General features: G+C 36.7%; 1 protein-coding gene across 1 annotated transcript; it reads left to right on the forward strand.

Moving 5' to 3' along the window:
* The first annotated feature begins 345 nt into the window (after positions 1-345).
* On the forward strand, positions 346-5799 carry LOC129004884 (uncharacterized). Its single transcript, XM_054433578.1, has one exon. It carries the CDS (start codon positions 346-348, stop codon positions 5797-5799), a length of 5454 nt encoding a protein of 1817 aa, XP_054289553.1.
* Positions 5800-12595: the final 6796 nt, after the last annotated feature.

Raw genomic sequence — 12595 nt, forward strand, 5'->3', positions numbered from 1 at the left:
TCATTACTCTTTACACCAAAATAAAAGTTATAATAGTTAATAATGTCCTAAATTATTTCACGTTTATAAATAAAAGAAAATCTACTCTTCTTTTAATTTATTTTTTTTTGAGGTAATGTTTTTAAAAAAGTTCATATTCCCATATGAATTTGCATCAATCAGATGTTTCATACTGTACAGTAGAGATATTCGTTGACATAGTGTCAAACACAAATTAAATTTGTTTACAACTAAACATATGGACAATATTTTTGTTGCTTTAGTTGAGAGGTTACAAGTTAATCTTTAATACATTATTTGTTGAAATATTTTCTATTGTTTCTAAATAAATATGTCCTGAAGAGTATGCCTCGCAAGAGAAAAAGCAATTTGGGTAGAAAAACAAATAATGCCAAGAGACAAAAATTGTGTGTATCCACGGAATCAGTTGATTATGATGATTCGGACTCTGATGATGGTGTACATAGCAATAATGAGTCGACAATTTTAAGTTCCGTTGTGGTTGAAGATTATGCACGACCTTCAACCAGTCGAGAGCGTGTCGCCCTATTTAGGTCTCAGCAGAATGAAAAAGAACGTGAAAGCAGGCGAGACACTGAACGTTTAAGATTTAGCCAAAGAATACAAAATGAGACGGAAGAGGAGCGAGAAGCTCGACGGAACAGGGACCGAATACGGCACGTCCAGAGAAAAGAAAATGAGACAGAAGAGGAGCGAGATGCACGTCGGTGCAGCAACCGAATACAGCAAGTTCAGAAGAGGGGAAACGAGACAGAGGTTGAGCGAGAAGCACGTCGGAACAGTGACCGAATACTACACGTTCGGGGGAGGGAAAACGAAACAGAGGAGGAGCAAGAAGCACGTCGGGAGAGTGACCGAATACTACATGTTCAGAGGAGGGAAAACGAGACAGATGAGAAGCGAGAAGCACGTCGGAACAGTGACCGAATAATACACGTAAGGAAGAGGGAAAATGAAACAGAGGAGGAGCAAGAAGCACGTCGGGAGAGTGACCGAAAACTACATGTTCAGAGGAGGGAAAACGAGACAGATGAGGAGCGAGAAGCACGTCGGAACAGTGACCGAATACGACACGTACGGAAGAGGGAAAACGAAACAGAGGAGGAGCAAGAAGCACGTCGGAACAATGACCGAATATTACACGTCCAGAGAAGGGAAAACGAAACAGAGGAGGAGCAAGAAGCACGTCGGGAGAGTGACCGAATACTACATGTTCAAAGGAGGGAAAACGAGACAGTGGAGGAGGGAGGAGCACGTCGAAACAGTGACCGAATCCTACACGTTCGCAGGAGGGAAAATGAAACAAGAGAAGAGAGAGAAAGTAGGCAAGAACGAGATAGAGTTCGGCAAAACCAACGTAGGAATAATGAAACTCCTGAAGAGCGGGAAGCTAGACATATAATCGACAATGATAGGTACCGTCGCACTGTTGAAGAGCAAACTCTACTTTTGCATGACGAGGCGACCCGAGTGGAGGAACTTCGAGCAAGCCAGGACATTGCTGACAGAAATGCCCGTGTTGCCGCTGATTCTGAAAGACATAGGGTGAACAGAGTCGTTGAGAGCGACGCAGAAAGACAAACTAGGATCGCGCGGGAAAGAACTCGGCATGTCGAAAGAAATTTAACAGAATGGCGAGACACACACAACAGTGGATTCCAATATGATCCTTTTACACGTTACAGTGAAGCTGCCAATATTGGAGATTTTGATAAAGTTTGTAGGTTTTGTCACGCTTTGAGTTGGTCAAAGGAACCACGTGGAATATGTTGTGCTTCTGGTAAAGTGTCCATACCGTCTATTTTGGAAGCACCTGAGCCGCTACGTACATGGATATCGGACGAATCACCTCAATCGCGAAATTTTCTTAGACATATCAGGGCCTACAATAGTGCGTTCCAAATGACTTCTTTTGGAGGTAATGAAATCCGTGAAGGACCATATATGCCTACATTTAAGGTTCAAGGACAAGTGTACCATTTGATCGGCTCTCTTTTGCCACCCCCTGGACTTCCGCCGTCTTACCTTCAGATTTACTTTGTTGGGGATGACCAAGTCCAGCTTCAAAGAAGGCAAAGTTTATTTCAAGACCTTGATCATGACATGTTGGCCGCTTTGCAAAACATGCTTCAGAATAATAACGCCTACTTGCTCAGCTTCAAAACTACTTTAGAAACATTTCCTGTAGATTCACCTGATTTCAAAATTGTTATTAGAGCCGACAGACGCCCTGCAGGGGACCACCCAGGTAGATACAATGAACCAACAGTCAATGAGGTTGCTATTTTGATGATTGGGGATCCAAGTGACCATCGAGACATCATTTTAAATTCAAGAGAACAGGGTTTGAAACGAATATATGAAACCCACCGATCTTATGATGCCCTACAATATCCCCTTATGTTTTGTAGAGGCGAAGATGGATATAGTTTCAATTTATATCATGTAAACCCGGTTACTAAACAACCAACCACAAAGAAAACTAGCTCACGAGAGTTTTACGCCTATCGCATTATGGTTAGAGAAGGTGAAGCAAATCACATTCATAAATTCAAACAGCTTTTGAACCAGTACTTGGTGGACATGTACGCTAAAGTTGAGAGTGAAAGGCTGCTGTATCTTCGTACGCACCAAAAGGAACTGAGAGCAGAGAATTACATACACCTTCAAGACGCTTTAAGACGAGACGACAACGTAGAAGAAATGGGGCAAAAGATAATTTTACCTGCCACCTTCACTGGAGGTCCTAGATATATGCATTCTCGCACACAGGACGCCTTTTGCTATGTTCGGAAGTTTGGTCGTCCAGAACTTTTCATAACAATGACAACAAATCCAAAATGGATAGAAATCACGAGTGTAATTGGAGAAAGGCAGTCTGCTCACGACCGGTATGATGTGGTATCACGAGTTTTTCATTTGAAGCTTAACTGTATGATTGCTGTTCTTATGAAAGGCCAGATTTATGGCTCAGTTCGCTGCTACATGTACTCTGTTGAATGGCAGAAACGTGGTCTTCCACACGCTCATATCCTGATTTGGCTTGAAGAATCCATTCCTCCAAATAGAATAGATCAAGTCATTTCTGCAGAGCTTCCAAATCCTGAAACTGATCCTGAACTTGCAGATATAGTCAAGACTCACATGCTGCACGGACCATGCGGAGCTTTTAATGTGCGACAGCGCAAGCTTCCCTGTATGAAGGATGGTCACTGTAGCAAAAGATACCCTAGACCATTTGTCAATGAAACGGCAACAGGAGACAATGGATACCCAACATACAGAAGGCGCTCCCCAGATGATGGAGGCCATCATGTCCTAATCAGAGTAGGTAACGATGAAATCCCTATGGACAACCGATGGGTAGTACCTTACTCGCCTGTATTGTCCCGAACATTTCTAACACATGTTAACGTTGAGTACTGTAGCAGTGTAAAATCTATAAAGTACATCTGCAAGTACATAAACAAGGGCAGTGACCAGGCCACATTTGCAGTAAGTAATGACACAGACGAAATTAAAATGTACCAAAGTGGTCGGTATATATGCACATCTGAGGCGGTATGGAGAATTTTATCATTTCCTATACATGAGAGGTTTCCCGCTGTGTTGCATTTAGAGGTCCACCTTCCAAATGAGCAAAGAGTATATTTCCAGCCAGGCAATGTTCGGGAAAGAATGGACCAAAGTACAACTCTTTTGGCCTTCTTCAATCTCTGCCAGACGGACGCCTTTTCAAGAACCCTCCTCTACAACGAGTTGCCCTATTATTACACATACTCTAAACAAAGAGGTTGGTCCAGGAGGCGGAGAGGACAACCAGTACCAGGACATCCTGACGTGAGACAAGATCCGTGCATCGGTAGGGTGTACACTGTCCATCCAAGCTGCAGTGAGCGTTACCATCTCCGACTCCTCCTACACACTGTTCGAGGTCCAACATCTTTTGAGGATCTCAAGACTGTTGATGGTGTGCTCCATCCAAATTTCCAATCCGCATGCCGTGCCCTTGGTTTACTAGAGGATGATGCGTGCTGGGAGGGCACTCTTGCAGAAGCTGCTGTTTCTGACAGTCCCACCAAGTTGAGGGATCTCTTCAGTGTCTTATTAGTATTTTGCAATGTGAGCAACCCTCTTGAGCTCTGGATCAGATTCAGAGATTCCCTCTCAGAGGACTTTTTGAGATCTGCACATCAAGTCGACATTAACACCACCTTTGAAAACAATCCTATCATATATGACCAGTGCCTAGCAAGCATTCAAGAGACAATCACTCGCATGGGAGGACTTGGGCTCGAAAGCTACAACTTACCAGTACCAGCCATAGATGTCAATCAGTTAAACCATGATTATATCAGAGAGACAAGTTACGACCATCCCGAACTCATTAGGTTTATTGAACAGTGTACGCCAACTCTCAACGAGGAGCAGCGCCAAGTGTATGAGCAAGTTTTGACGAGCATAAATGGACAAAGAAACAAGATGTTTTTTCTTGATGCTCCTGGAGGTACTGGAAAGACCTACCTCATAAAGCTGATTCTCGCAAAGGTTAGATCAAACAGTAAGATTGCTCTTGCTGTGGCCTCTTCTGGCATTGCAGCAACCCTTCTGCCAGGTGGAAGAACTGCCCATTCCATGTTCAAAATCCCAATAAATGTAGAGCATATGGACATCCCGATTTGTTCTATATCGAAGAGCGCTCCCATGGCACGAGTTCTACAAGCAGCCTCCTTAATAGTCTGGGACGAGTGTACGATGTCCAATAAACTGACAATCGAGGCCCTCGACAGAACACTCAAAGATATGAGGAACAGTAATAAGATCATGGGTGGAGTGACGGTATTGTTCTCTGGTGACTTCCGCCAAACTCTGCCAGTTGTAGTGAGAGGCACAAGGGCGGATGAAATTAACGCCTCTATGAAAAGATCTACCCTATGGCCAATAATGAACAAACTGGCGTTAACAAAGAACATGCGGGCCAATATTGGAAATGAGGTGGAAGAATTCTCCAATGTTCTGTTAAAGTTGGGAGATGGAAAGCTGGGTAACGTTGATGGAACTATCGATATACCACCTTCTCTTGGTGTTATTGTTCAAACCCAAGATGAACTCATCGAGAAAGTCTATCCAGGAATTGAAGACCTCCCAAACAAGAGCAGTGCCTGGTTATGCAATAGGGCTATTCTCACTCCAAAAAATGAAGTTTCAACAAAGATAAATAAGAAAGTGATGTCCCTATTCCTAAGCGAGGACAAGACATATTTGTCGGTGAACACAGTTCTAAGAAATGATGACGCAGTGCACTACCCGGCAGAGTTTCTTGACTCGGTGACAGCACCTGGACTACCCGCCCACGAACTTAATCTTAAAATTGGTATTCCCGTTATGCTTCTAAGAAATTTAAACCCTCCTAAATTATGCAATGGGACTCGGCTTCGAATTCGAAGTCTCCAGCGAAATGTCATAGAAGCCGAAATTCTAACAGGCTGTGGTGCGGGAGAAGTGGTGTTTGTCCCCCGGATCCCCCTCATCCCAAGCAACTATCCCTTTGAGTTTAAGCGCCTGCAATTTCCCTTAAATCCATGTTTTTCCATGACGATCAACAAATCGCAAGGTCAGACACTGTCAACAGCAGGGATTGAACTAGGTGACGCGCAATGTTTTTCACACGGACAGCTGTACGTGGCGTGCAGCCGAGTGCGATCGCCAACCAACCTTTACATACATGCCCCAGGCGGTCGAACCACTAATATAGTATATGAAGAGGCATTAAGTTAGGCAACCTTTTCATTTTTTGTGTTTTTTGTTTTTCTTCACTATTTAATATTTATTTTCAATGTATGTCATTTGTTGTTTTTGAAATTTTGATATTGTAATTTCGCTGTGACAAATGTTAAGCGCTTCAACTCTGCTATCTTTGCCAACTTTGTTATTTAAAACTTTCGAATATTTTTTAAGATTTAAGTTTTTTAATGTATTTTTATGTACTAAATTATGTTAAAATAAATTAATCATTGTTATTACAAAAAGTTTGTAACCTTATTCTTGAATAAACCCGTACGAAGAACGGGTACTCACAGCTAGTTACTTATAAATGAGATTCAAAGTGATTGTTATTGTGAACATTCTATTAAATTACACGCACATTGTAAATGATATCTATTTATTGTAACACCATAGATGTACTAGCGTTTCAGTTTCCTGGTCAGGAACCGATGAGAACTTCTTCTGCGAAGGAGTGGGGGATTGTGGGAGAACCCCTCACGTCAATTTAAAAAAAAAATTATAAAATTAATTTGATAATTTTTTAAATAAAAAATTAAATTGTCATAACCTAACCAACCAAACTTGCTGATGGTATAAAAAAGATACAAGATAAAAATCTAATAAAGGTTTACTAATTAAAAAATTGTTCTGTTCATAAAATAAAATTATAAATGCTACAAATTCTAACAAAAGATGTACAGTTAAGAAGTAATCACATTCTAAGCAAAGTTAATGCCACCGGTGGGATTCGATCAGGATAGCTCATGGTCATCAGTCGAGTACGCTAACCACTACGACACGAACACCGATGGCTTCATTTCGTATCGTTGCGGAGAGAAGAGTATCTCACGCCCCCCACCCTTTGCTAAAGAGGTTCTCATTGGTTCCTGACTAGGAAAACGAGACGCTATACCATAGATGTTTATAATGTTATGTTTTTAAAAGTAACAATAAGTGTCAACTAATTATTATTTACTTAACAGCTGACTATTTAGGATAGAGTAATATAACAAGATTATGACAGTGATAAATAATTGTGATCTCATAATCATAGACACAAACATTTATTGAAGTAGGAAACTGTTTACGTACCTTTCTACTTCCAAGAAGAACCGTTTCGCAGTTCATTTAAATCTTAAATCACTTCAACTTACCAAGATTAGAAAAATGCTAACATAATATTTAAACTTTAATGATAATTGTTAATTATAAAGCATGTTTTGTTTGGCAAGATTGCAGAGACGCGGTCACAGCCTTTGTACCCCTGACTCTGGAGCCGACATTTTAATTAATTTTGCAAAGAATGGCTCTACATACATTTACCTACAATTTTCATTTACGATAAACAACTTTTATGGTAACAATTCATATCACAAATTTTACAGCTAAACATAAAATATTATTAGGTTATAATTTTCCAACTTTGAGCACAGTACACTTTTCTTTTGTTCTTCACGACTGATAAATGCCGCTTTAACGAGAATATTTTTTTGCGATAACACTTCTTATTTTCTTCTTTAGGGTTTTGTTTTATAGGACAAACTACATCTCCAACTTAACAATAATCATTAATAATGCTGCAACTGAGAGCATCTGAAGTTGGTTGTATGTAGACAACACTTAGAAAGGTTTTACAACCTTTTAAATTAAAAAAGTAGAAAAGTGTTTTTAAGTTGTTAAGACATAGGTGTGAAATATCAGTTTCATCATAAAATGTACACTGTTTTATTTGTTTTTACTGAAAGTATTAAGTGCAAAAGCACTGTTTTCTGTTGTTAAATCACTTGCTTTTAGGCGAGGTATTATTCATTTGTAGGCTTCACTCGCCTTCATTTTACTTTCTCCCCCTATACCATAGTATATGGAGAAAGTATTGTTTTCGTCAAAATTTTCGAGTTTGAGTTTTGAGTGGATATATTCGTTTTGGGTCCCCCTGGACCCAAAAAAGTGGTTTTCGAAGTGATGTCTGTGTGTGTGTGTGTGTGTGTGTCCGTGTGTCTGTGTGTCTGTGTGTCTGTGTGTCTGTGTGTCTGGATGTGTACAGAGCTAGAGACTACACCTGTGGTCCGATTTCGATGAAATTTGGTATGTAGGTTCTAATCTATGGTATCTCCAGGCGTTTTTTTCATTTTTTTGAAATTTTGATTTTTAATAGGGATTTTCCCATAAAAACCCATACAAATCCGGAAAAATCGAATTTTCTCAAAAATGGACCGAACGATTTTGATACAAATTTAGTATGTTGTAGCCCTTTAAATTCTGAACAAAATGGTACAAATCCCATTTCTGTAAAAATTACGGTTCAAAAGTTATGGTAAATTATGTTATTTTCCCATAAAAACCCATAAAATAACAAAAAATAGGATTTTAGAAAAAAATCCTGTTTTGATTTAACATAGTATGTTATGGTCCTTACAATTTTGAGATTTTTTTTTCATTTTTTATTTTTAATGGAGATTTTCCCATAAAACCCCATAAAATAACGGAAAATTATGATTTTCCCGAAAATGGCCCGAACGACTTTGATAAAAATGAAGTATGTTATAGTCCTTTATATTCTGAACAAAACGGCACAAATCCCATTCCTTTAAAAATTACGGTTCAAAAGTTATTGTAAATTATGTTATTTTCCCCATAAAAACCCCATAAAATAACAAAAATTCGGATTTTCCCAAAAAATGGCATGAACTATTTTGATAAAAATGTAGTATGTTATAGTCCTTTATATTCTGAACAAAATTGTACAAATCCCATTTCCGGATGTGAGGTTGTTGACAAACTTATGGGAGAAAGTATGTGTCAGAATGCTGATACCGTTTATTTGTCTAGTGATAACCAGGGGCTTGTCAGACTTTGATTTCAATTCAGATACGAACACAAAAATTACACAATCCTCCTCTTAATTATTAAATTAGCTATGCAACATTTAATCAATAATCTTGTTAATGTAGATTTAAAATAAATATTAATTTAATTTCTGTTATGTTATATTCTTTAGTGATGATGAGAAATTCAAGAAATTCATTACTCATCAAAGATAATTCACATGTAAAATACAGGACATTTCTAATGTAAGTTGGACCAAGGAAACTTTTTCTGACAATTCAATTTAACTTTTGTCTCCCAAACACTGGACAGATTGTTTTAATTTTTTCTGTTAAATTACTAAATTTGGTTATATGAACTTGACACTGTTTTCAGTTTGATTTTATAGGACACAATGAACAGTGAACAGTAGTTTTATGCAAAAAATTTCACCAATGTGGACATTGAGATACAAGCATTTGAATGGGTCAGTGGTGAAATAACAAGTCGTTTTGATATAACGGATCCTTTATACACATCTTTTATCTTACAATTGCAAAAAACCAGTTGTTGCTGAATTTTTAAACCTGTCTGAAGAGGAACAAATTTATGAAACACACAAACTATACCGTATATACATTGAACATAAGTAGAATTATCTACAAACACGAATATTTACACACAATTAAGCAGTCTAACTCCTTTCATACACACACAAGAACGCTTTCGACCGACCAGGAACTGTTAAGGAGTGAGTCTGCCTGTCAAACCTGGCCCACGGGAATATCACAGATGCTTCGGTTTAACGACTCACTTAACGCCGTTATCTTTTCTTTAATACAAAATACGAATTGATTTACAAAGTTATAAAATGCATCGATCGATAATAATTAATATAAATTCTAAACACGCACACGGATTTCTATGGGCCAGGCCATGCGTGTGCCTTTTGCCTATTCTAGGATATCCCATAGTGACTAAGTTATACATACCTATGGCTAGATCTTAGACATAACGTGAACACTCTCTTGATATAAGGCCTTCAAAGTACTAGAATAGTTTTTGACAAGAATTTATACATTATCATCGACATGGTAGTCCAATTGGTAAAAATCGCGCGCAATTAAACCTAACAGAGAATGTTCACTAGTAAGGTACTCGGTAAATACATTTACATGTTCGATAGGAAAATAATTACAGTCAGTAAATTGTGAAAAAACACACCCTGATGATGACTGATAGTACAAAAATAACAAGTGTTTATGGTAGACTTAAAACCAACAGTTCAAAGAAGTGAATTGTTAAGTACCATTAATGAAAATATAGTTAATTATTCTAACAGAAAACCTAAACAATAACTTTCTTAGCAAACCTTAAAGAAAACTAAATGTTTTAATTTGCTCAAGTAATATTTGTTAAACAAAACAATACTTCTTTTTAAAGATTTATTCTGAAATATGAGTAAAAATAACTTGAATACTTTTAAAAAATCTGCTTAGTTTTACTATAGTTGCCTTTTTAGGTACTGTATTCTTGGTGATATTTTAGAAGTGTTTGAATTGGCAAAAGAGATATTTCAGTGCAGTATTATGATACCAGATAAGAGTTTCATTTTGTGTGGTCAATTGTTGGTTTAATGATTTGAGTGTATATTGGTAACGCAAAAAGACTAATTAATCTTTTAAGATCTTGGCCATAAATTGAACAAGTGTTACCAGTCTGTGTTCTTTTGGTGATTAACACTACTTATTAAAACTATTTATTTCTTTTGCAGAATTGACACATGTAGCAAGTTTATACAGTATCAATATATCCTATTATTTATAATCCTAACAAGAATGAGCTAAATGCTTTTTTTGTTTAAAAGAGTATAGTTTTTATAGACAATTTATGTCTCATCAATACAAACCAATCTCAAAAGATAATTTGTTTTCAATTTATTAGTAATCAAGTATATTTTCCCGTAAGTGTTCAGATATAAGAATTATTTAACATACGCTAATCAAAACATTAAATGCAAACACATTTCAGTTTGGAAAAATTACATGAACAATATTTAAATACTATAACATCACATTTATGTTCATACCAGAGTAGAATTTAAAATAGCACCATATACTGTTCCAGTATCAGTATTTTATTTACATCAAAATATTTAACAAATAATTTTATTTCAGATACAATGAAGGTTTAACACCATGAATAAAATCATCGTGAACACAATAAATTATTTTAACAATGATGCAGTATCGAACCTCCTTAAAAATTAACCTAGAAACAAAATTTAGTCTTAAAAAAAATCTAACTAAGTTCAATTTAAATGGAATGTTTTTATTTCTCTTCATAAGACATAATCACATGTTGATTGTCTACAATACCTATTTACGGTGTGTAACTAAATGTCCGTGTTAATTTAAAAATAAAATAACACATAATACCCTAAAACAGAAAAAAATTAATATTTAACTTTGTTTTTATTTTCTTAGTTAATTATATTATTTGAATTCCATGCTTTTCTCCCAGTAGGTAATTAAGTAAAGCTAGCTTTCTCTTTGTTTTTAATGTAGCTTAAAATTTGTCAAATTATTTTATTACGTCATAGACTGGTTATTATTTTTTTTTACTAAATAAGTTTTTAACTTGGTTTTATAACTTATATTATTAATGTAAAATCACATTCTAACTATTGAGCAACTTATTTTTAAGGATAGATTTCAAGTTGGTCCTACAGTAGCAATATGAAGACTGTCTACATGTACACAGAATTGTTAGTCAATTTATGTGTTGCTTAAGAAGCATACATTTAACTGAAAACGATCCGTCTGAATTTATAAATACCCCCGCTGCAGCAAATCTGCAGACTTTGCGAATTCCCATTTACCTGATTGGATTTTCACTAAAATATTTTCATAATATGTCAAGATTTATTCCCTACTTAAATAACATTAGGTAGTTTTATCGTTTTTTTTTTTTTTTCTACGCCAGTGGCATTTTAAAGATATCAACGTGAGATTAAAGGTCTGTCGATGTGTAAGGTAATTGAACCGTTCCCTCCCACACCGAAGTCCGAAACACTAACCAGTAGGCTAGCAAAACACCCAAGGTTTAACGAGTAGGCCTACTTAGGTTTGCTGCTACAGGGAGAGTAATAAAGTGTGTTGTTTGGTAAAATATAAATAACTTAGTATAAAATAGATAAATATGTAAAGTTTGATCAAAGTTTATTCATAAACAAGCAAAATATTACAGTTTACTTATTATGCATAAAAATATAGCAAATTTTAAATTTACAATTTTTTTTAATTTTTTTAGCTATTTGTTTGTTTTTTTTAAGCTCAACAAAATTGTTTGGAGGGAAACAATACAATACAACAAATTGGGAAATTTCTTTGAGTGTATAAATAAGAAAACCCAATTTTTACTCCTTACAACTAGTGATGTGCGATACGTATCGTATCGTATCGGAATATCGCGATACGCGAGGGACGATACGATATTTCGATACGATATTTGAAAAACGATACGTATCGTATCGCCTAAAACGATATTTGTATTTATATCGGCACATAGAGCGATACGATTCATGTCAAAACGATATTTTTTTGCGCAGGCCGAGCAAACTGCAAAATCTGTACTCTGTGGATGTGTAGTTTGAAATAGGAATTTTTGACGTCTGTATTTTTGGTTTTTACTTTATAATGTACCAGTCCCATCCCAGTCCAGTCCATTTCCACTGGCGTTCTATCTAGCACTAGCAGTGCAGAGTGTGGGAACTGTCTGTGGCAATTACATTAATGTGTCTGCAATGCTAAAATGCTATGGGAAGGATAGGGAAACAGGTCCAAGACGTAGGGAGTTGTGAAGGAAGGAAGTAGTAAAGGCGAGCAGTGTTGGAGTGTGGGAATGGATTAATGTATCTGCAATACCGTACTTAGACTGTTTTCAGAGTAAACTAATGATTTTCCCTGAGCAAAGCTCGGTCCCCACTCCCCAGGTACTTATA

The sequence above is a fragment of the Macrosteles quadrilineatus genome, unplaced genomic scaffold (genome assembly GCF_028750875.1).
Source record: "Macrosteles quadrilineatus isolate MER2022 unplaced genomic scaffold, UCM_ALF_1.0 Scaffold_12__1_contigs__length_5162894, whole genome shotgun sequence".
Classification (NCBI taxonomy): Eukaryota; Metazoa; Arthropoda; class Insecta; order Hemiptera; family Cicadellidae; genus Macrosteles; species Macrosteles quadrilineatus.

Coding starts and splice junctions, on each gene's coding strand:
- LOC129004884 (XM_054433578.1), top strand. CDS start 346: ATGCCTCGCAAGAGAAAAAGCAATTTGGGTAGAAAAACAAATAATGCC.